Source organism: Anastrepha ludens, chromosome 5, assembly GCF_028408465.1.
Source record: "Anastrepha ludens isolate Willacy chromosome 5, idAnaLude1.1, whole genome shotgun sequence".
In the NCBI taxonomy this organism is placed as follows: domain Eukaryota; kingdom Metazoa; phylum Arthropoda; class Insecta; order Diptera; family Tephritidae; genus Anastrepha; species Anastrepha ludens.
In genome coordinates, this window is record NC_071501.1 from 2,528,682 (window position 1) to 2,555,239 (window position 26,558).

General features: G+C 35.2%; 1 protein-coding gene and 1 non-coding gene across 2 annotated transcripts; one reads left to right on the forward strand and one right to left on the reverse strand.

Moving 5' to 3' along the window:
* Positions 1–12,850: 12,850 nt before the first annotated feature.
* Trnal-caa (transfer RNA leucine (anticodon CAA)) lies at positions 12,851–12,975 on the forward strand. Its single transcript has 2 exons — positions 12,851–12,888; positions 12,931–12,975. It is a non-coding gene; the product is annotated as a tRNA-Leu (tRNA).
* Positions 12,976–23,815: 10,840 nt separating this feature from the next.
* Positions 23,816–24,821, reverse strand: LOC128864327 (uncharacterized). Its single transcript, XM_054103938.1, has 2 exons — positions 24,475–24,821; positions 23,816–24,409 (listed from the first exon to the last, which is right to left on the reverse strand). The coding sequence occupies exons 1-2, from the start codon at positions 24,714–24,716 to the stop codon at positions 23,863–23,865; spliced, it is 789 nt and encodes a 262-aa protein (XP_053959913.1). The 5' UTR covers positions 24,717–24,821; the 3' UTR covers positions 23,816–23,862.
* Between the last annotated feature and the right edge of the window lie 1,737 nt (positions 24,822–26,558).

Here is a 26,558-nt window from a genome sequence, read left to right on the forward strand (position 1 = left end):
GCAGAATTTGATTGTATGTTTACTAAACTGTTGTCAAATGCTATGCGCATTTGTTTTGATTGAAAGAGATCTGCTGCCGGAAGCATCCTTTGCGAGCCGACATTTTGACAAATTCACATATGTGTTGCTCTGTTGCCTTTTCTTAACTCTTTTTTGTTATTTTTAATTTCGCAATCAAGTAAAGGATTAGTCTGGTTTTCAGCTTGCGACAGTTTACAAATCGGCAGAAATTTATTTTGTATTTTGTATTTTGTGCGGCCAGTCATGTGTTTCCCTAATCCTGCTTAGTTGATTGTGACCGTTAAATCGAATGTTGGTAATTTTTGTTCAGCCCTTCCTGTGGCCTGTCAGCTGATTGTACCTGGAGATAATTTTCGCAATTGGGAAGAATAATTTTCGTTTCTGTTTGTCGTTTGCAAAATTTAAAGTGATTTATTTTTTGGCATAAAAAATTAAGAAGATTGCAATGCTGCTTACAAAGGCAGCAAATTTCGTATCTGTCTTAAGAAGCATGCAGTCTGTCGTAATGTTAGTTCAGCACTTGCCGAATGTTTGTTAGACGGGAATAGATATACTTCTTTAGGTCCATCAATATTGGGTAAAGTACTCGAATCAAATCCGATTTCTGAATTCTTGTTTAGAATAAGTCGGCCATAGTTGGCCAATTCTTCAATTTACCACCGTAGCGACGACCATTACGAGCACTCGTGGCCCGAGGCCAGTATTAAGGATACGAACAGTGATTTTCAACATTTGAAGGTGAGCGGATCCAATGAAATTATCACTTTTCACCTCTTCACTCGCTGCTCACAGCTATAGCTTTGAAGTACTAATAACTTTGCTTATTTGGAAACCAGGAAAAACGTCATTAATAATATCGACATTAACAAACCTCTGAGTAAGAGCTCCTTCGTACTGCATAGCAACTGGGCAGTAAAGCGCTCTCCCAACGAACAGAAACCACACTTTTTAAGTTCTCCAACATCCCTTTTCTAATGCATGGCGCATAAGCTTAGCGGTGCCACCAACATCTGACGGAGTGCCATTGAAAGACGAAGGGCACTTGGAAGATTCTACTGAAGATATATGGCATAAGCTTTTACACGTATCCTTAACAACAGCCTATACCGCAAGTGATAAAGTAGTAATAACATAGCCATAAAGCGAATAAATTTCAAGCAGATCCGCTCAAGACCAAGTGATGAAACAGTTAGATTCACTTTGAATTTCTAATTGGACAACTTAACTCAAGAAAGATTGTACCATTTTTTGAGCACGAGCAAAATTGCTCAGGTGCAATCAGGCCGATTCTGTTTCTGTTTCTGTTCTGTTTCTGTTTCTAGCCACAGCAGAAGAGAAACTTTGACAACTCTGCAAAGTTAACAGTTCCTTCTCCAGTAATCTTTCTTCGTATTTTTTCGCCTATAAAATATAAAAATACATAGATCCCTTATTATACTGTTTTTGTGGTTCAACTTTCAAAGCAAAATCTTCTCAATTTCGTTTTACTTTTCATCAATAGATTAATTACATCGCCAAAGCCTGCTTTTATAAAAACGAAACAAAAAATATCAAAGCACAAATTTCAAAACACCTTTATTCAATTCTTTCAATTTACGTTGAATGGCCTTGTGAAAGTCCTTCAGCCGTAAACACTTTATCTAGCCACTGGCATACAGAATACTTCGGTTGACCCAAATTTAAGTAAAATATACATACACATACATATGCACTTTACACACACACATATATAATCATAAGAGCAGCTCATGCGAATGTATTGCATTTTAAATGAAAATCTCTCAACAATGTTTGTTTTTCATTTCTTCAATCTTCTCACTGCTTGTGGCTTCGAAGCCGTAAAAGGCTAGATCTGGATACTTATACACTTATTTCGCAAAACCAACACACCCATACACACATATATAGGTAAGGGTAAACTGTGCTTTCAATAAATTGCAATTTATTGCTGTGCGCCCTAAGAAAGTGAAATTTATTCTTTTAAATGAAGGCATATTTTGTAATTTTTTGTTGCACTCATTGCAAGGAAAGTGTGATTAATTTGCCTGCCGTACATTTTGCTAGGTGGTTGAATGCGTCCTTTGAAAAGTATGGCATAGCAGCATGGAAAAGGCAAGAAAAGTGTTTGGTTTGGCTGCTGTGAAATCGAAAGTTGGGCTATTGTCCGAAAAGTGGGTTTTTCTTGCTTCATAAGTAGCAACAGAGCTACACACAAACATAATAGAAGATACAATGAGTTGCTAAATAACACTGCCCTAATTGAGAACAAAATGGAAAAATTGAAAGTGATGAGTTTTGTAAAGCAGGGCATCTATGTACAGATGTATGTAAATGAGTAAACGGGTAATATAAGTAACTTTGCTTTCCTTCCTGATGGTCGAAAAATAAAATGGTGTTGTGTTCAAACAAAATGGCAAAAAAAAGTTATTGGAGATTTTATACGAAAAAGTATTTCATAGGTAAAATTGGTTGCTTTTTTATAAAGCACTGTGTTTCGAAAACGCTGACTGACCGACTATCTGATTGAGGTCGACTAAGAGCTTACTTCCTCTCATCCGTCGAAACACTTTCCGAGTGAGCGATGGAGATCCTGATAATTTCTTCGCAGCTAACCCTTTATATTAACCCATTTATTTTTCTTCCTGAGTGCTACTTCGTATCTGCTTACATAACTTTACATTTAATTTAATAGTAGGAGGGGTAGTCCAATGTGCCTGTCGTGCTTGGAGGACGCGGATAGCACTGAGCACTTTCTCTGTGAGTGTCCTGCCTTTGCTAGAGCACGGCTACGAGTTTTAGGTTCCGATGTCGTGAGAATGAGTAATATTCGTTCTCTAAAACTGGAGGATATTTACAGATTTACCAAAGAATTTGGAAAACTCTCACAAGACTAACTATAGGTATCTCTATATCTGTCTCTATTCTTTCTTATCTCTTTCTCTGATACTTTTCTCCTTCCCTCCTTGACTATCTACCCTCTTTCCAGAGCTTTAAATACACTTGCCTTTTTAGCCTGAGAGTTTTAGGAGTCACCAAATATCCTGGTGCTCCTTGGCTCGACCTTTTCAAATTTCAAATTTTCAGGAGTGGTAGTAATTAACATGGCAATTCGTTCCAATACTCCACGCTCATAAAAAGTTAAAAGAAATAACAATTGAATATCAGCAGAAACTTATTCCTGATGACCTCGAGCGTTAATTGGAAATTAAGGAAATGGAGAACCACCCTAGGCTCCCTCTAGTAAAATTTGCAGCTTAAAGTAATGAAATGCGTAAATTTTTTAGCGGATTTTTATTGCTAGAGACTTATTTTAACCACTGTCACATTTGGGTCAACACACGAAGAAAATGGGCAGCGATGGCTATTGCTTGATCAGCCCAAGTGACGGAAGGATCAGCAACTTTTCCGCTATCCAGGAAGTAGCCTGTTAATCATATTCTTGAGAATTTAGAATTAAATATGTGTCCTGAAAGAACAGCGATTTGGTGGCTGAAGTCCAGAACATACCTAAGTTACGGAGAGAACACTTCTCAAACTTGCGGAATAGTGACTACAGCGCATATCACAGAGAATGTGAAGATCTCGATCCCCAAATGGCGCGTGAGACGGCGGACTGTTGAAAGGAGTATCGGAGCCGACGGAGCTGCACGCTTCGACTCTTATCCAAAATATGGTCGAATGAACGAATTGACGAGATATTCACAAAATGCCGAGTCTTCGAAAAGTCGCATGAAAGGGAATCGATACAAACCATCTTTTCGCCGATTTTGATGCTGCATTTGACTGCACGAAAAGTTACAATATCTGAATTGGGTACCCTTACAACACTGATACCAAACGAGATTTCAGACACGGTGACTTTCTGTCGTGTGACTTCTTTAACCTGATGCTAGAAAAGACGGCGCCAACCACATATTATAATTGCTCAGGCGTACCATTCCGCTGCAGTTTGCCCCATGAATTCTGCTTTCTGAGTTTCTCACATTGAGACTAACGAAACTTATGTGGTTCCGTTATTTTTCATTTTTTATTTGATAAATGTGATCTTGCTGCGAATTGCGAAAAAAAAAACATTTTATTATAAAATTGAACTGCATATTCATTTTCAATTTCCCTTTTCCCATAAGACATACAAACGAAATCGCATTACCCTCAATTAAAAAATGTATGCAGTATTTAGAGTCATAAAAAAATATCCAAGATACAATGCGAAATTCGGAAGCGAAAAGAGAGCGGCGTTTGTCTCGTCAAGCAATTAATACAAATTATGATCATTAATAAAAATTACAGCACACCAGCCATTTGACTCAGTGACCGACAGCATTGCCGAATGTGGCGTGTGATCTCGCAGGATATCATGACACGGCAAGATCCGGAATTTGAGGCTTCTGTGGTTTTATGCACAAAATTTTTGCTAATCATAAAGAATAAATGCCAAAAAAAAAAGGAATAATGAAATAGTGCATTGTAGCCAGTGGCATAATTATAACAGAGCACAGGACACCAGATGATTAATGACCGCAAATGACAGTGCAAAATACTTGGGAACGTTAAACACTTTAAGCGAGAGTAATACTCGTAGATGAAAAAAAAATTATCTCAACGCTGCTGTGAATTTTGTGGAAAATGAAAAGGAAGTGCAGGCAGCAGAAAGAACTTGAGGCATCTTGAGTTTTGTGATGTTGCCATTGAAATCTTTAGATCGTTTTTGATTGATCGCTATTTGATGACAATTTCATTCATGGCAAAAGACTAGATAGCAGTCACTTTAAAAGATGATGCGATATGATCTAAGAGATTCTTTAAGAGGTTGCCCGTCAAGTAACACAAAATCTTTACAGCTACGCTAGACAAGAAAGAAACAATAGCGACAATTCAAACATTCAACGATTTAGGTATTTTGTTTCTTTTGAGATAAAAAAAGAGATCAATTACTTGCAACAATTTGGGAAAAGACAAAAGGGCACCCAAATTGGGAAGCACCAGAAAAAAGAACAACTTTTGGAGCATCTTGTGAATATCCATTTCAACGTCATAGAGCAACAATTACTTAACGCCCAACGTACCGTACGCATAAGAAAGAAAAAAATAAAAAATAATAATAATTTTTTTTGTGCCGCGTGAACTTCAAAACGCGCAGCATTCCGAAAGTCCCAAAGAAAGAAAAGCTGTGCAATGATTGAAAATATTTACTCGAGCATAACTGACGCTGATTAGAGAAGACAGCAGATGACATGAGGGATAATCAGATCATTGCCGCCAAGCACATTTCGGGATTAGACACATTCGTATACCCAAATTTCCAAAAAACATAAAAGAACAAAGAAAGAGCACGCAATTGCAGGAAAAAGGTAAGGAAAATATATGAAAAACCGCAAAACCAATAAGGAACACACGCTTTGAAATATTATATAAAGAAATAACACGAAAAATTGTAGTTGGTATATGTTTGTTTGATGCTGTGGCAGGCAAACAGGCCGCCATCGCTCTGGCATGCATTCTTATGCGATTAAGAATGCAAATCAGTGTTTTGAAGCAAACTAATTCCGGCTTGTGTGCGTCGCATTCGCTCCCATACCTATATCTTGGCGATTGTTTGCTCAAACATGACAGCTACATGTCACAGGATAATACATTTTCATAAATGGCACGATGTTCTTGGTTTTCGGTATTCGTCCTTTCTCGAGAGGGAAAGAAATGGGGCAGCTGTGTTGGCATACATATACAAGTACATACACATTAATGCCTGCGTTTGCTTGTATTTGTATGCATGGGAAGCAAACGAAAAGCGCAGATTAATACGTTGCACGGGATTTGGTTTTTTCTACAACATTTTTATTTAAAAAGATTTTTTTTAATAATTACACCAAGCGTATGAAGATTTGTTAAGGCAACAAGCGAGAGTGAATGATGTTGTGTTTTTTGAGAAATAAATTTTTTTTATTTAAAATTAAATTAAATTTTTTTAAATTTAAAATTTTGAAAAGCAATGGTATTTACATGATCAGAAGAATAAAAAGAAAAAGATTGCCGTGGGTGGCGGAATATGTATTTTTATTAGGCCTCTTCGATTCGCCAAGCGTTAGCAAGCGGCGAATATATTAAGCAACTGGTATTAATAAAAATATATTATTAAGACCCGATTTACACGAGGAGACATCTGGAAGGGAAACATTTTGTTCAAGGGCGAAGGACGGTCGAGGAAGAGAGAAGGGATTTTGTCTCCCATACTCGGCGACCCGCTTTGCTCTTCTTATTCGTATTTCTTATCTTAAAGCAATTTTTGACAGTTGCTTCATTCGTTTTTTTCTTTTGTGGAAGAAAGTTCTAAGTTATGTGTTGGTTTTCAATCAAACGGAAGATAGCAACGATGACAAACATCCGAACGCTGCTTGGGAAATGCACGATTATTTTTGCTAGTAAAGTAGGTATAATTTAAAATAGTTATGGGACAAGTTTATGTTGATTTCCAATTTTTCCCTGCATTTCTAGATACTCAAGTTAATTTTAGGTTAATTATTTACATATGAAGTATTTTTAATTTAATTTTTTTTATTCAAGTATAAGAATTTATAAATATATTTTAATTAAAAAAACAACAACAAATTATTTATTATTTAACCAGTTTGCATTTTTCATTCATATATTTAAGAAACTGTTGTCGAACGCTCTCTGCTTTACATGTAAGCGCGTGCTAGAATACATCCGAGCCAGACGATGCTAAAGTATTAAATGTCAAAATGTCGCGGAAACATTTTTGCCCGTGTGTACGCGAATGAGACATCAAAAGAGAATTTCCAGTGTCTCCCTTCCAGATGTCTCCTCGTGTAAATCGGGACATAGAGATATCCCAGCACAGCCACCCCCACATGTATTCAATTCATAAACATACACAGACAACTACAACAACATTTCTGCAACTCCCCCATGGTGTTCTCTTCACGCACGCTATCTCACCACAACCATTGTTGACAGCATAAATCAATGCGTCATAGGCGGAAGCAAAGGGAATTGATACCATCAGTGAGGTGTTTCGTTGTGTCTAAAGTAGCAATAAGAAATATATAATCGAAAGAAAATTAAGTTCGCATGCGAAGCGATAAAATCTAGGCCACTTGAAGCACTTAAGTCTCCAGAGCAAAGGTCACATCATTAAAGGATAATAAAATTTGAGTAGGTAGCATTAGCATATTTTACGCAGATGTGGCAAAAGATAAGCGCCACTTACAAACACACTACATACGCCCTTATGTGAACTGCATATATCACACATAATAACCCTTTAGTATAGGTAAATGGGAAAGCCAAATAAAATATACCAACAATGAATCTAAAAGCGTTGGAAAATCTGGAATTTGTACGATTCGAAATTACTACAATAAATATTGCCAATGACAAAGCAAAAGTAGATAAATAAAGCAAAATAAACAAACACAGCTAATTAAACAGCGCAATAAACATTTAAACCGGATAATACAACAACAACAAAAATCTTAAAGAAAAGCGAAGAAGAAGGCCAGAGTAAAGCCAGTTTTCAAAGCGGCAAATTTTTAAAAGAACAATGAAAGGAAAATCGAGAGCATGTAGAGCAAGTAGATACAAAAGAAAGGGGTCCCTTCGCTAAAACTTAAAAGCAACATAAATGTCACGATCGGCAAACAGCACAGTAACAAAGGTGAAAACATTTGACAAAAATGTCACAGGGATAACGGCTAGAGTTGATAGATAGCACATGGAAGGGTTACCGATACATAACAGAAACATACATATGTATGCATGTACATGCATATGTAGTTGTGGGACAGAAAAGGTTGTGCAACAGCATGTAGACTATTTTCATATACATACGCATTTACATACATATATAAGAATAGTATATGAAATGATTCACTAAAAGATTTACTGGTATACATATTTTGGTAAATGGGCCACATCAACTACCGCCATCTTTCCCGCCTTGGGACCTTAGAGAATAAATATTAGTAATTGCAAATTGTTTTGAGTGGAATGGGGAAATGTAGTTCTTAGAAAACGGGCTGCAAATGTATAATTCATAATGACCAAATTATACTCGAATGTGGCCGCCAAAAAACATATAAAATTCCTCATAAATATAAATATATGAAATAAATAAATATTTATAGGTTTCATTTACAATATTTTATTTGTAAAAAGTGAGAAAAACTTAGAAATAGACATACGTACATAACTACATATGTAAGTGTGTGCCCATATAAAATAAAAAAAAAAATCGCATTCAATGTTTAAACAAAAATATTCTCCTTTCATTTTAATTTTGCACAAAAATAAAGTTCAACAAGAACAAAAGCTACACATTTTAAAGTTTCTAACCTTATGCAACTTAAAAAAATGCATCGAAATGCTAGCAAAGTTTCGAAACTTTTACCCAAAATTTTAAAATTTTTTTCTGAAATGTAATTTTATAGCTCATTTAATTCTAGTGCAACAAAAAGCGAGCTTAAAGTTGCTTAAAACTCCCGCTGATGTTCAATATTTTTTGTTCTTTTGCTGACGGTCTTGTACCTTTTCTCCATACAACGCTTGAAGCGAAGAAAATGCAGTAATTTCAAAATAGCATTTTGTTGCCCTAAAATTGAATGTACTTTAAAACAGAAGTAGCTGAAAAAAATTTCCAAATTTCATGATTTTTGAGAAATTCATACATTTTTGACAAAGTTTGCAACTTCGATTCATACGACTTTTTCGTCATACTAAAAACTATTTATATTTTCACACAAAATAATGAAAAAAATTTTAGCATGAAAAGCATTGTGAATATGTATTGTAATACGAAAACAAACGAAGCACTTTGCTTGATTTTTAAAGATTTCAAGAAAAACCATATAAATCAAAGCTTCAAACTTTGTAAAAAAATCACAAAATTTTACAAATTAAAAAAAAAAAAACTACATCAGTAGTTCCAATTTTTTATTGAGAATTAAGTTCTGGGTATTCATGGATATTAACATATTCGCACACCAAAAACACATCTTTGACAGACATACTAAACCACAGAGAACCAAGAAAAAAGCCCTGAGGGACGCCTGTTATTGTTGCTTTGACTTTAAAAAGATTAAATTCGAATTAACCAATGAATATTCATTCATTTGCAAAGGCGTTGTATGTAAAAAAAAATATCTTTTTCCAATTAATCAATCACCTTTCGAAAACAAAAATATAAATCGTAAAAAAATTGTGTGCCTCCCTTTTCTTAGTCAAACAAAATTTGCCTTACCGAAACTGCAACCGCATATTTATGCACAAATTTCTTTTGAGTCACATAAGTAACCAGATATTCATAACCAAAACATTCTTGAGAACCAAATTAAAGCCAATTATTTATTTTAAATTATCTCTCATATGACCTCATGAGAAATTTTACGTGCACACTGATTGACAGCTGTCAAATTTCTAATCAGTCAATATTGCAAATGGACGCACGCACATTTAAACCCTTTTTAAAAAAACAAATGCGGAAGACGCATTTCATGAAATAATAAAAGGATGAAATCAATACCTCATAGTGGCAATTGGGAAGTAAAAGACTTACCAATTGATTAGTCGAGTATAGATTGAAGCGGAATTCCCTAAATACATTTAAGTTGAGTAACTGAAGAGCAAATAGAGGCAGCAACTCGCTGAATTGGATTAAAGAGGAACATTTCGACACAAAATTTTATTGAATTCTTTACCAATTCCGTACATTTGTATTTAGTTAAAGAGGTTTTCAATAGGGGCTTAACAATTTTGTATTTATAAGAAAATAAGCGACAGAATACTTAAGTTATTGGGTTGAAATTTATTCCAGATTTATTTAATTGATTTTATATATAATATAAGGTGGCGCAAAATTATAAATAAAAATAAATAAATAAATCATATTTGTCACTTGTGAACTTGACAGCGGCAGTAAACAGACAAGCAATGGAGTGCGTAAAGCTCAAAATAAAGATTTCCATCACCCAAAATCCTTTATTTTTTATTTAGAACAAAAGTGATTCAAAAACAAATTCGGATGAATAATTTTGCGGCAAAATTGTTGAAGCAAATAACTGAAGAAGTTTTTTTCCTAGAGGAATCCAATCGGAGGTTTTTTATAGTCTACTGAAGACCAACCGCTACGTTTATTTTCAACAAGACGGCGCTACGTGCCACACAAGCAACGAAACCCTTGATCTTTTACGAGAAAAGTTTTCTGACCGTGTTATCTCCCGAATAGGAAATCACAATTGGCCACCGAGACCTTGTGATTTTACACCTTGTGACTTTTTTCTTTGGGGCCACGTGAAAGAGAAGGTCTACGCCAACAACCCAAATCGAGGACATAGGGCAGCCACTTTGAAATTCGGTTATGGCAAATTTCATGAAAAGGATATTGTCCTGTAAGCGTGGTCGTGGTGGTCATTTGCCTTATGTTGTCTTCCACTATTAACGGCATACCGTCTTCTTTTTAATGAAAGAGACATCCGATCATTTATATTAAAAAATAGCATTTTCTTTGAATATCAAAATAACACCTTTTATTGGAAAACCCTTTATTATTTTATGTTTCTTGCCGACGCCAGTTTTCGAGCCCAGGCCAATCGGATTAAATATTGAACAATAAGTTGTTTCGTCTTAATATTATTAAAAAGCGACACTCTCAATATGGCTTCATTAAACCCATTTGTCATAAGCATAAGTGCAGATATATTTAAAAAAATATTTCTAATCTCCTTCTATATACGGAATGTTGTGTTTAAATTATTTGAAATAAATATTTGCCGTAGCTGCTTAGTTTAACTACTTCAAATGCTTATTTAATCTGTGAAATAATTGCCAATAAATGATTAATGACTGCGATTTCTGTGATAAACAAAAAATTAATTGATTTTCATGCTCCCCGCTAATAAAAAAAAAGTTTAAATGAAAATGAACACATAAATCAGTTCGTTAAGCAGAAGCTAAAACCCAACAAAAGCAAATGAGTGAAACAACTCAAGCGAAAAAAGTTAAATCATTTTGCAGAAATTGCGTAAAATCATTAGCGCCCAATTCAAATCACGCAAACATACATATGTAAGTATGAGTGTGACACTCGTCGTATGGCTTTTTGTTCGTTCAGCGTCGGTCACATTTGTTGAATGGCACGCGACATTTTTACATTTGCAAGTTTCATTAGTGGTGCCTATTTACGAGTATTAGGTAAATTCTAACCTTTTAGGTTAGCGAAGTCACCACCAACCGCCCATACATATATACGTACAAATATACATATAATATATGTATATCCACCCCACATAGCGCTTGGTTCAATCAATCAATACACCGATTGCATCAAACGCATGAATTACACGAATTCTATGTAGAAACATAAATTCCACCACCACCACAATCGCCAAAGCTTATAGCGAAGCAAAAAAAACAAAAAAGTGAACCCTCGCTGCACATACATATCACAGTCATTAGATCGTCATTATTCGGGTGCCTTCAAAACGTCCAACTGATTGGATGCATTTTTGTGCTACTAAATTACCTTAATTCACACTTTTCTTTTTTTTTTTTGCAACATTTATAGCATTTTTGTTCAATTTTGTTTTCTGAAAATTATCTCTTGTATCCCTGTGTTCCGCAGGTCATTGCTTTGAGTGTGTTTGAGTAGAGGAAAATGGATTTAAATGGCAGTAATCATTTCTGGTTGAATGCGTTTAAATGTATTGAGAAAAATGTTTTACTACGAAATGAAGGGAAGTGGGTTTAGAAGTGTTGGTTGTCATAGTTTTGATTTGATTTACATCAATAAGCTTAATGATTAACTCCTTGATTGGCAGCAAATTTCGAAATTCTTCGCTTCTTTTTGCATAAAATGATTTTAGTCTTTTATTCACAAACATATGTTCTCGAAGAACACAGAAAACCAAAATATTTTCAATTAATTTTGCAACATTTAAAAACAAAAATAAATAATTCTGCAGTTACTATCTATTTTTAATAAAAGGCTTAAATTTTCACCTTTTCTAAATAAATGAGAAATAAAATCTTATTCATTTCAATTTTGTTAGCGCAGTTCAAAAACTTAATACCCAATTAAAAAACAAAATACGTGCCCAGTATGAAAAATAGCTGCATGTGTACTAAAAAAAGTTATTTTTACTCATGCTCGTAGCTCAGTGTGTAAACACACGTACACGTTTTCAGTGCGGAAGTTGCGGGTTCGCATCCCAGGTTAGGCACCAACTCTTTTATTTTTTTACTTTTTATTTTGTTTTAATTTATTAAATCAAAAATGTAGTTTTACTACAACAATTAATTTTTTTGTAACTTAGTTTGCCAAACTTCAAAAATGTTTTATCATAACAAACCTAACAAAAAGACCAAAAGCAACTTCGAGTATAAAATACCCCAAATTGTTGTTTTTGCTCTAGTTGACTAATACCTGTTCAACATGGTTTCGATATGTTTTGGTACCTCGCAAATATGAGAAGAAAATTCTTTATCAAATGTACGTGAACTTTCGTCTTAGTTAGATAAATTGAAAGCAAAGCTTTTTTTTTAAACTTAAAATTTTGGACAGTGCTTTTTCATAACTCTTGAACTAAAAGTAACTGTTATTTGCTATTAATTTACAATATTTATAGAGTTTTACATAATTTATTTATAAATCTACGTATGTACATACTATTACTATTTTCACAATGTATTAACACGCAAACGTAGTCAGCACGTTTTTATTTTTTCAACTTAATTTCTTTTAGTTTTTGTCTAAATTTCAATTTGGGAACCGCAGATCAACATATCTGCTTACACATTTATAACAGTGTAGTCAAATGTCAGGATGGCCGAGCGGTCTAAGGCGCCAGACTCAAGTGTAATAGCTTACCTGTAGCGATACGGGTTGTGTATGGAGCGTTCTGGTCCTCTCTGAGGGCGTGGGTTCGAATCCCACTTCTGACAAAGTTTTTTGCTTTTTTATTTAAAATGTTTTTTTAAAATTTTTTTTAGTGCATACATGTTTTTAAATCCAGGTTTGTATTATTATTATTCTATTTTAATTTTTCTCTTAATTTTTTTCGTAGAATTTCATTTTCAAATTTTTTAAATTTATTTTTCTTTCAGTTTAGTTTCATCTTTGAGATCCTATATTTATTAACACACTTTTATTAGCTCGGGTTGTATGTATGTATGTATGTAACGGAATCTTTGAGCTTAATTTTCACTGGCTTTTAAAAATCTGATCGACTTGAAATTTTGCACACCTATCAAGGACCGATGACAATGCAATAATTTGATAAAAGTTTTCCATTATCCTTATTAGGATTGCCAGGATTAATATTTTCTTTTTTTTACCTGTGGGCAAAAAGTAAGGTGAATTTGGTTGTAAAATGAAAAATCTTTTTTTATTCTTGTAAATCAGTTTCTCAGGCTCCCTCCACGAAATAAGTTCTTCATCCCGATTACTTCTTTATCACGGCCGATAGCTGCATAGCCTTAGACTCACAGTCGATAAGAAAGGAATTAAATATAACACGAATATATCGAATCATTTATTCACTGACTGGAATGATAACAAATTTTGCTTCACTTTCATAACCCTCTGTACATAGGTAGTTGCCAATAGAATGATTGTAATATTTACTATATCAATCATCCCTCGCTTTTAACTCTAATTTGAATTATTCTATTTGTATCTTAATTTTTGTTATAATTCTGTTCTGAGGTAGTTGACTATGACTGATCGTTCGATTTGCTATTACTTCATTATAGGTCTCTTTGTCATTAAAATTTATTTTCTACTTTTTAGTTCGATTGGCAATAAAAGCGTGTTTTTTAGTTTTTTTAAACTATTTTTTATTTTTATAAAACATAATATGTTTCACTTTAATTCTTTCTGATCCGTTATGATGCCTTGTCATAAATGTGTTACATTAAAATATTTAAATCCCTTTTTTGAGTGTACCACCGTTTGCCCGATTTCATTGAAATCAATTATGCTCGGGAACTAAAACTTGGCCCGAATACATAGATTGTATATTACCGTACTTGGGCACAAAAGACCATGATATCGAAGTGCAAGCCTCATAAAGAATCGATCTATGTATCTATATATCGTACTTATGGCGTAAAGTGGTAGCAGGTATTGGAAAGGCGCATAGCACCCCCCATATAAATTGAAATTCCAAATCAGAGTCATAAAAGCTGAGGTAATGCACAAATTGCAAATGCTTGTCTTGTGGTGAAAATGAGAACTTAAAACGATAATAAAAGACAGAAATGTTGCTGGAATGATTTTTTTAATTATTATCTGGTATGATAATTCGATCAGCCCAATTTTTGAATACTTTTTCCAATAAATCTGAATAATAACTCTAAATGAGCTCAATCAGTAAAACTGCGACGCAAACGAGGGGCATTTGGCTTCAATTACTGTACCAGCTGTATCTTATAGGCATATAAGCCAATATCGTTAAGTAAAGTTTTCCACGTAGTCGAAGAACAAAGGCCAACAAGTTGAGAACGACAACGAATCGACATTTCGGCGTCTTCTTTAACACTTTGCTCTTTGAACTTCGCGAACAGGTTTATTTATTTTTCTTTCAAAGTAAATTTCCACAATTTGGAAGCGTTGCTCTGGCGTTAATCGATTCATGACGACTTTCCAAATCTTACAATACAGGTTGTGAATCTCACCTGTCAGCCAAACCATAGTTAACGAAATCGATAATTCCCATGCAGTAAAAAACACCCGATATATATAAATTTCAATAGAAATTCGCATACGATTTCCAAACAAGAAAATTCCAAATTTAAAATAAGAATTTCACAAAAACCTATTGAAAATCATTACCATAATTGAAATTAAAAAAATTTTCTTGGGAAATATAAAAACAAAGTCTTAGAAAAAAATCCGCAATGAATTCCAAAACTCATTTATGACGCACTTGATTTATGCAATTTGACATTGTGACACCATGCAACAACAATTGGGGTGTCTAGTGAAGTATAAGGACATCCAGGCACAAAGTCAATGCTGCTACAAACCGCAAGGACCTTTCGCTGAGAAAAGGACATTTCGCAATAATTTAATAAGCGCGAAGTAATAATTCAAAAAAATATGATTTCAATAACTGAACTAGAAGTAAAACAAGGGATAAACATGAGAATTACGTGCTTAAGTAGGGGCAAGACACTGAAAATGAAAAGAAGATTGAAAAAGAAAATTTTGCACATGAATAGAATTAGCGCTGGTATGGATATAAATCAAAAATATTTTAAAACTTCAAAATGAAAGGTAAAAGATATAAATCCATATAATTGCACGTAAATAGTACACGTACACAAGGCAGTGAGGAATAAATGTTTGTGAGCCACAGCAAACGCAAATATCGGATGAGAATCCAGCAGATGAGGAAAATGCAAGTCAAGGTTATCATCCAAAGATCACTTAAAGTGCGCAATTCGCCATTCTGATAACTTCCAACTGCCGGTAAAGCTAAACGATTTTTTAATTTGCGCGACCTTTCACAAGTAAATAGAAATGGTACAGCCAGTCCTAATGTGATTGTGCTTGCCAAGCCGACTGGAAAATTCCTTTGCTAACCCAAAGGAAGGATAAGCTACTTTTGAAAAAGACGACTGATACCTAGCAGCAAACGAAAAGTAGAGTGCGAACGTACAGGCCTGGGTAATTGATTTGAAAACATTGATGGGGAGAAAAATTAGAAACGCAGCAGCAACCTGGTAAAGGCTTGTGTGACGACTGCAAAAGCACAAATCGGGGAAGAAAAACAGCAGAAAGCGAAATTACTGCACTTAAGTAGTAGAAACGATAATGAAAATTACGAAACTGCGAGTAAATATGTATCTGTTCAAGTGGAAAATTGCAGACAGATGCCAAAAAGTAAACGCGCATTTAAGGGGTAACACCACTGTAGAAATTTCAAAAAATTGATTTTTTTTATAAGCTTAAAAAATTCTTTGAACCTTTTAAAAAACAGAACAAAAAGTTTTATACGTTACCGAAGTTTATTTCATAAATATTTTAAGCTTTTAACCAAGCGTTAGTGACTGCTACCTAACGACTTCTCAAAATTTCCAAACTTTAAACGCGTTTTTCTCAAAACACGTTTTCTGAAATTGGCACGCAGCATAACTCAAACAATTTTTAATATTTTTAATCAGGTTTTTCACTACGTCTGTATAATAACCTTCTTAAGAGATGAGCGTAGGGGATTTTTGATAGATTAATTTAAACGATTGTTGTAATTATTTAAGTGCCGTTTTTTTAGTCCAAAATAGAGTTTTTTTCCTTCAAATGCTTGCTAATTCCACAAAAATAAATACTTTTTAAATCCCCTACGTGTTTCTCTAGTTATTCTTATCTAGATTAAGAAAAAAAATGTTTCTTTGTTCCAGATTAAAATTTGCACCCTCTGTGCTGCGTGCCGCGGAGCTCCTTCAAGAGAAACCACATTACAAAAATGTCTCCAATGCCGCCATTTTGTAAAATTTTTCGATCAAACTTTGTAGTTTTGTATTTTAGTATATAAGTAATAACTTCCCAAATCAGAGTTATTGTTTCCCCTTTCCTTCTATAAAAAAAAATTCTTTAAAAATCGTATTTATTTTACGCGTGTACAGTGGTGTTACTCCTTAAGCGAACTGCATTGGATAAGCCTATAAACCTATAAACAGACAAAATTTGCGAAGCACTGCATCTCAGAAACCAAGAAAATTGTGCGGAGAAGAGTGGCAACGGTAGAGAAAGAAATTTGAGAAAGAAGAAGGAATGTTTGTGTCTAACAAACAACAAATAACTTTGGAAAAGGGTGCGAGGGATAAAATATGTTGCAAATGGTATCGGGTTAGAGTAAGAGTTTGAGAACTTAAATGTATAATACAAAACAGAAATATTGTTGGAATGAATTTTTTCTTTATTATAATCTGGTGGATAATTTCTTGGCATTTTCCGCGAAGATCCTTACAAAAAATTTGCCACGTAGTAAAAGGATAAGGTGTACAAGTTTAGAACGACGACGAATCGACATCTCGGCGTCTATTTCAACACTTCGTTCTATGAACGATACGATATTTCCCATCCAGTTAAAAAAAAACCGCACACTTTTTAAATTTTCCATGTGTGGCTAAAGACATCTTAGAGTACCACCAACTGCTATTACCTTCTACTTGCAGTTCTTTGCGTGCTTTTTCAATCTCACCCGCAGTGGCGATTTCACTTTCACTTTTACTTTCATTTCTCTTTTCTCCTCTACAGATATTCACATGCTAATGCCTTCAGCAGCAAAAAACATGGTCAGCAAATATTTACTACGAAATCACTAGGCTTCATTCCATTCAACGCCACAGAAGCTCTTTTGCTTCAACTGCTAAGCTATTAACGAGGTCGTTAATAAATAGCGGTGACAGACGCTATCAGCCTAAATGGCTGATTTATATGCCTACATCTCTATTTGACAACCCACTATACCTGCAGTATAGTAAACTTGTAGTAAAGTCGGTTGTATAAACAAAGAATTAGCCCATTTTGGTACAGTACTAGCCCACATTCAATTACTAATAAATAGTGGCAACCATGATGTAGGACTAGTCAAAAGGCACTCGCGCTCTTAATTTAGTTATATCGGAGAAAATCGGTATCAAGACAATTAGCACACTTCTCATAAATTCTGCACTAGTTTGAGTTGAGTTAGTAGTTACTTCGCAGCTAGTCACAAAGTAGACGGCGCTCTACTAGGGCTTTTCTTCAAACATCCTTCGTATTCACATTCCCGTTATGCTGCTTTGCTCATAATACAGCATATGCGGGTATTTGTGGCAAATAAGCCTCTAATGGAACATCCTTACACACATACAAACAAGCTTTGCATAAACAACTTAAGCTCGTAGTAGACACATCATGGGCATACTGGCGACTTATCTGTCTCGTGTTGACAGGTGGATGAATTGAAAGTAGGTCACATGTATGCCATTGAGATTCACTTTGAAGTTTTACGCAAGAGCCGTAGAACAAGTAAAAAAATGCAGAAGGAGCTGAAAATGAAAGAAATTAACTGAGTAGGTTTGATGCCTAGAGCTAGACGCTGTGGACAAAGCTATATAATAAGTGGAATGGAATGATGTGAAAGCAAATATGTCCCTTTCATTTATTTCAAGTCTAAAACATAATAATAGTTTCTACAGACCGCTTAAAGCTAATATGAGCTTAAAATACGAAAGATATTTAAATAAATAAATTAAAAAAGAAAGAGTTTAGAAATTCAAAAAATGTCTCCTTTGGCGCCGAAAAGTCAAACGAGTCAAACTGAGTACTGTTCTCGGGATCTCACTGAATTTTCTTAATACGCGGCCAATTGGAGTATTACGCGCATAATTCATATTAAGCAATTTAAGATGAAATGGCGAGTGAAAGTGAATGAACATAGAGATGAATAATCAATTCCGACCTGAGAGCATATTTAAGGAACCTTTCTGTGCTCGTTAAATTCTCTCAATTGCAAATTAAGGGCAAGCGAATAATTATATCCATTCTTGGTTTCCCTACTTTATTAGGCAAATTGCTGGAAGGCAGCACCAACCTGTGTAAAATATTTTCCTCTACGGAGTTCTGTTGTCAAGTTATTGGATTTGTATTGGTTTAATTGTATTATTATTGACGTCTTACGTTTTCTTTATTTTCCTTTTTGTGAAAATAGTTACTGTGCCATATAAATCCAACCACGAAGCTTTGTACAAATTATCAAATATCAACGCGAATTTTTGTTTTTTTACTGGCAGTCTGATGCCTTTTCTTCATTAAAAGAATACGAACCTACTTTAACAGATATTTAGATGGTTTATTCAATAAATGAAATCAAACTAAAGACACATCAATCAGAAAAAGGGATAATCAAACACTCTGACATTAAAGTCACAAAGATCAGTCAGAGTGCATCATTTATAAATCTGCTTCTAATGGCACTAAATGTATGCAAAAATATTAACCGACTTTTTCCAAACAATGCTCACACGCACATGCCTTTTCACAATAAATCATAATTAAAACAGCGATCTAATCCGATTTATATACGAAACAAATGTCTAACAACACAGACGTCAAAGCGCAAGCCATACGAACCGACCGACCACCAAACAGATCTAAACGAAGAAGTTGAAACAATCATCTAAGCTACCAGCGGGATGTCCAAGGATTTTGACACACACAACAATCACAATATTTGTTGTTGCCGCAGTATTTGCACTTACTGCAACAGCCTGCAATTCGAGCCCAAACGCACCGGGTTGGCAGCGTGCTCGAAGGAACAAAGAAAACAAAATAAAGAGCATAAGCGAAAGTGCTGCACCGTGCGCTCAGCATGTGGTCAGTCAGTTCAATCATGCACTCGTAGATTTTCAGTGCCGCCTAGCCAGTTCGATGTAACTGCTTTGTTGCTTTGCTGCAGACTCTTGGCTTCTGCCAGTTTGCTGATTTGTGGTCTGTATAAGGTTCGTTTGGTGATGACATTAATGCCGACAACGGAAGCTGCTTAGCGACTGGTACAATGACAGTGGCAGTCGAGCGAAGTTAACGCAGCGGTTGCATTTGCGATAGTAACTGACATCAATGCGGATGGATGCGGGTAAGTGTGCAACGAATTCATGAGCTAGCATTGACTGAAATTTCTCTTTCGAAAAGAGAGATGGTATTTTAAATAATAACTTAAATTTAGTATTGGGCAGCCATCTGCACAGGCTTGGCATATGGCCCACTGACTGCTGCCGTTTCTGCAACCAAAGCTCAGAAACTCCAATACGTCTTCTTCTCGAATGTGATGCCATAGCGAGAAGAATCATTAGAGATGGTGGAAAAAAGTCACAAGCATTCAGCCCAATCCAGCTCCATCTTGGATGAGAGAGCTGGGCTTGGATGAGGTACTGTGATGAAAAGTGAACATTAAATACCGTGAGCATAGAGCTATTAATGAAAAACTAAAAAAAATTCTGAGGGTGCTGTTTTTCATAAATCATAAAAAACTCTTTTTTTTCCAAAAGATATTAGTAAAAAAAAAACTTTTTTATTATTTTTCTTTTAAATATTTTTTTTTTTACATTTTATATTAGCATTTTGTATTTGTTTTTCAAATAATTATTTTTAAGTATATTTTGCTTAAAAAATGTTAAACAGATTCGAATATACATATTTGTGTTGAAAAAACTCCATAATAAAATTTTCAAGGCTGAAATCGCAAAAGTATAAAATTTTTTTCGCTTAGCTTGAGTTGAAGCCTACAAATACCTAATAATCAATAATACTAATAAACACTTTTCAGTAAAATTTAAGACCATGCCCAAAATACTCGGATCACTTGATATGGAATCGTTCACTAGCCATTCATTCATTAAATTAATAATCACCTCCATGCTCTTCCCTTTTAGTCAATCATAAAAAAGATCGAATACACTATACGAGTATGACTTCCAAGTAGTTTCACAACAGTCATAAACCACAGAACATTTTCATCATTTAAAAGCGAGGCCAACACAATCAACTGGGCAAACCTTTTTACGAGCTGTCTTTTATGTATTAAATTTTCTTCACATTTATTTTTTGTTGCATACGCACATTCACACATAACAGACAGAATACTACTTTTATTTCAGCGGCATATTAACCCTCCTAATAGAGCCATCTGTGGATGTACCTACATTGTTGTCGGCGCAGTTGTTGCCCATATTGGCCCATAAATTTCATACGAAATGAGCCAAAACGAATCTGTGCAAGCTGCTGCAGTTTTAAAAGAGAAATTTCTTCTTCAAAGTCTTTCGGTTATAACTTCCTTCTATTAAGTGATAAAATATGTGCCATATGTTTTTGAAACATGATGACTCAATTCTTGACAGTTATTAGATAAACTCATAATTCGCGTAAATTTCCGACTAAGCTACACTTTGTGGGTGATCCATTGTACGAAGATTGTGCAATGCAATTTCATATGGAAAAATATATAGTTAGCAGATACATACCGGCTTATGCTCCATTATAAATGGGTCGGTTTAAACACTCACCTGAAATTAGAAATGCAGAAATTAATAGTGTTTATTATATTTATATGTACATAAAAAATTAGTATTACAATTTTTTTTTTGTAACGTGAATATTAGTATTTTACTTAGTATATAGTAACCCATTCAGGTAACTCGCTTAATGTGAAGAGGAATACAAAATTATATGTAAAAAGAAGTGCAGACGGAGATTTCTTATAAATAGCCATATGGTGACGTTGTTCTAGAGGGCATTTCGCCATAGTATCGGCCTCGGTGGTTCTTTAGACCATCTCTCTATGTCATTTTAGCATAGTGTCGGAGCAATTTTACCAATAGCGAACCAGATTTTTGTTTTAGTTCTTAAATTATATTCGGGATTCTGACGTAAAAAACCATTCAGCAAATTAAAGAAAACAAACCAGAAAGTAATAAATTCAACGTTGCACACAGGCACATCTTATCATTAAATAATTTATAAAAAAAAGTAATTTGGTAGCTTTTTGGTTGTTCATCTGTTTCAGTTTCAGAAAAAAAGACTTTCTGATGTACCAATCAAGTGCGAGTATTTGTGTGAAAGCAGGTAAAGTTTTGGGTAAAAAGCATTCATACTCTATCATATGCTTCAAGAGTGTTCCGCTTCCGTATAAACCCTGATTGTAGCAATCCTTGTTATAGCAGCATAAACATTCCCCATACATGTACGGAAAAATCTGTTGAAGTGACAGTTCTTGGCCGGATATAAATCCGGGTCGGCCGGCCGGTAACGTAGAATCGGCTGTTGTGGGAACTCTGCCTCTTTAGCTCTTCTTTAGGAAAGTTATCATCATTCCGGCTTCTCTTTTCTCTACCATTTTCACATTCGACTGCATCTGCTTTATTGAAGCAACATCTGTAGGCTCTGCAAATGTATTTTTGTAAACCGTGTGTAGAGCATAATTGAGACCGCTAATAAAAATAAGTATTCAATTATTCCAAGGCGCCACTCAAACTGATTTAGCAAAGCTTCTTTTTAATTTAAGTGCTACTGAACATTTGAAAATAATTTTTTATAACAGCTCACGCCCGCAAAGAATCGGGGCGTTCTGATTTGGTTCAGAGTAAGAAAAGGTTCGCCACTCATCTGCACGCTCAAATCTTTTCATGGTCTTGATAAATAGTTGCTTTTTTCGATTTATTCGATTAACTTTTTTTGTTTTTCCTCGATGTGGCCAGTGCTGTGACGTTAACAAAAAAGAAAGGGTTCTTTTACCCTAGTTGTCGCTTTGCTAAATTCTTAAGATGCAGTACGAATTTTGGTATACAAAATTATGTGAGTGGCGCAACATTGTTTAAATATTATAATTCAATCAATTTCATAATTAATCGATTCGTGATTCGGTTATTTGGAACAATAAATTCGATTCGATTAAACCACTTTTTGAAAATACTTACTCGATTATAATCTTCATTTTATTAATCTTGGCATCCCTACTCATATGATAGATAACATAGTATACAATATTGAACAGAAATATAACAATTATTTATTTAAAAAAAACGCAGCCTTAAGTCTTTTCATAGCCTAGTAATGCCAAACTTCATTTAAGTTTTAGAACGAGCAATATTTGGAAATTATTAAAAATCACTACGTAGTGGGTAGTCGCGACTTTAATACGAGTACATCACTGGTTACCTATAGAACTCGTTATGTCAGTTGGTTCAGTCAGAGGATTTGTGCCACCCCAACACCCCTTTGTGTTTTCTTATAAACTTCTATAGAAGCTATGGCCTATAAGAAGTTACTCTACGAAATGAAGGTTTTTGTAACTTTTACCGCATTTGAGAACTGTTCTGAGTATCTAAATATCCAATAGGCTGATCCGGGTTCTTAATGAAAATGAATTTTTGTTCTTTCATTTATTAAGTTTACGGTTACAAAACCTTACAGACTAGAGGCACAAAATGACTTAAAGATAATACTTAGAGATAAGATTTAAAACTTAGTGGATTCCAGCTTAGACTGCCGTAATAGACAGTCGAACGAAATCAATTGTTTTACGGGTACGACATGAAACCAGTTCAAATTACAAAATAAAGAAATTGCTAATATTTTATAGTCAATTTCTTACTAGTTCAGAAAATGCTAAAAAAAACAAAAGAAAATATTTGCTTTGAGAGGTACTGAAAGCAGAAGTGGATAATTATAACGACGAGAGGAATATTGGTCAGTATGTGGGACGTCGTATCCAAAAAATACATTTTTATACAAAAAATAATAATCGGAGTTTCGTCTTTACTCTAAAGAACCATGACATGAACTTCACCTTTCTTCTATGGCAGAGAAGACTAAACGAATATGACTTACCATTTCTGAGATATGATCTTTTGCGCAAAAATTGTTTTATGGGTATTGAAATGGCGCTTACAGCACTCATAATAATCATAGGCGTTCCCAATAATTGGGAATCTCTGAATGCACATCGTGGCGCATTTTTCATACAAATATTCCACACTATTACAAAATTAAGTTTTGCAGAAGGAGTGAAGCCACTTGATCGTCTGAATTTGTCCAAACTTCTTTTGAGTTACACAGGAAAATTCCCAAACTCGAGTTTACCAACGTTCCGACCAATATTAAAAACTCTTTAGCAAAATATTATATAGAATTGTTTTTTTATAAATATCATAACCATTTTGGCATAATACATTTGTTATCCATTCCTATCTCGATTCTATTAGTCTATACCAAACAACAATCATGATAATAAGGATATTAATTAATACTTTATTTTCACTCTCAAAAAATATACTTCCAATTCTTCTTTAACATAAAGTCTCCTGCGGTAGTGTACCCTCAATAACGCCCAACATTAAGGCAACTAAACCAATCACTGACACCTCATCCAGCGCTTTAGTTGCCAGTGGCACGAACCAACGTTGCAGAGCCGCGTCAACTTCCTCCTCACTGTCGTTAAATGTCTGATTTATGAACTCTTCAATCCAAGCATTGAAGAATTTCGCCATCGTCGGGCTATTCATAATGCCAGTCCATTTGGATTCCACACCCCCAAGTTCCGTTGTTGCTTTGAATTTCGTCAATTTCATTGTGCCCGAGGCCTTAGGGCGCACTATGAAGCTACCATAGATACGCAAATTCTTTAAAGTCAAATGCAGTTCGCCATCACCATAAACGTGCACTTTGGGACCGAAAAGCTTGGTGATAATATCAGTTTTATAGTCACCGGTGAAGAGAATCTCTGGGAAATTCAAATCGTAACGCACTCTGCGAAGTAAGTTGTTGTAATGGAGTTCGCGTATGTCAAATTCATCGAGGCCGGTAACAGTGAGCTCGGTAACGTTGCCCCGAATCCTGGAGGGGATGGAATTTAAGGAAAAGTGAAAAAACAAAAATAGAACTTCTATTCATCAACTTACTCCGATTTGCTGGTAATCCATTCTACCTCTCTATAGGGGGCATACAAAGGCACTAGTGGTGGAATTCCTGCTGGCGCATAGCCACAAGGCATTTGCAAGCGCAGAAACTCCATTACTTCACGCAAATAATCATCGAACTTGGTGCGTCCTTCGATTTCCAACTCCTCCGTTTCACTAGCCAGCTGACCATGTGCGGTCTGTAAAAGCAACAACGCGCAGAGAAGGAACCAAAAGCTGTACATTGTTAACCAAAACTATTAAACAACTGAGCTACAGTTTCACTTTCTCTTTATAAAGCAACCGCGCAATTTTACTCATAACTGCATACCACAACTGGAACACCTGCCTGTTTGAAGCCTAATCTTTTGTTGAAAGTACTAAAGCAATAATACACAAAAATTTTGCGATAATGCGGCCATAAGAGGTAATCGAGCCAATAAAATTTGGATTATCAGATTTTTATCAATTTTAAATCGGCTCTGAAAGGAACAGTAGCTGATAAATATGGTAAAAACCAAACGATTACGGCTGAACAAGAGGACTGTTGAAATATAGAGCGAAAATGTATGAGAAAGTGCATAAAAGCTTTGAGAAAGCGCTCTTGGGGGTATGCGAAAAGCTTACACTGTACGACAAAATCAAATTTTTCCCAAACTAACAAGGTTGGCGCAATGGCTTGTGGTGAAGGGGGCAAAAACAAAAAAAAACGTCTTTGACGATTTGAAAGTTTACTGAAGTTTTTTTGAGGGGGTCAAACTTTTCACCTTTTGGGAATTCTTATGGTAAATCGGATGTGTGATGTGCTCAGCAGTTCTATGTAAAATATTGCGAAACACATGTTTGTAGAACCTTTTAACCCTCTAACTCCTCAATAGGTGGGCTTTTTGTCTGTTTTATCGGAAACGGGCAAAAATTACTTATACCGGAGTATAAAATTGTACCAGAAAAATATTTGCCATAAAATTCTACGGTAAGTCTTATCTTTTATAAGGCGGTTATACGACCAATTTTATCATACGGATCGGTAGTTTGGTGGGAAGCCTTTGGAAGAGATTACAATATCAAATTAAGTGGCAGAATATAGAGGTCAGCCTGTGCAGTAACGGTTGGTCCAATTATAACATGTCCTAAAGAAGCTCATAATGCACTGACACACGAGGACTGATAACATCGTCCCTACGGTGACTTTCAAGAGGAATTTTGCGGCTCTCTATCTCCGGAGGAATGAAGTAAGGGGCTTTAACTTAACAACTTCGACACCATAGTCTGCACGGATGGTTCAAAAATGAACTGTGGTGTTGGGGCTGGTATATATTCTCATAGACTTCGAATTGAAAAATTGGTGCGACTTCCTAATAAAGCGTTTTTCAGTAAGAGCGCTTCAACTTTTGAACTTTTTTGAATAAAACACAAACGGTTTGACTTTTTTAACTAATTTTTTTTTTATTATCGAGTTTGAACATATACATTTAAGTATGAAATTCGATTTCTTTTGCATGACCACCGCGTGCACGTTTTACGAAGTCCAATCGTTGAACCCAATTTTCGACCACTCTTTTGCATAAATCGGCCGAAATTCCAGCAATTTCGCGTTCAATATTGGCTCTGAGCTCACATATCGTCGCCGGCTTGTTACTGTAGACCAATGACTACACATAACCCCAAAGAAAATAGTCTAGACGCGTCAAATCACACGAGGGCGGCGGCCATTCGACCGGTCCATTTCTGGAAATAATGCGCTCATCGAACTTACTCTTCAACAAATCAACTGTAGCGTGTGCTGTGTGCTGTGTGGCTTGTGGCCCCGTCCTGTTGAAACCACATGTCGTCTAAGTCCATACCATTCAATTGCGGCCAAAAATAATCGTTTATCATGTCGCGGTATCGATTTCCATTCACAGTAACGTGGCGATCGTTCTCGTCAACGAAAAAATATGGGCCAATTACGCCGCCGGCATGTAAACCGCACCAAACAGTGATTTTTTCGGGATGCAACGGTGCCTCATGAATCACGTGTGGATTGCTTTTTGCCCAGTAACGCATATTTTGCTTGTTGACAAAGCCATTGAGCCAAAAGTGAGCTT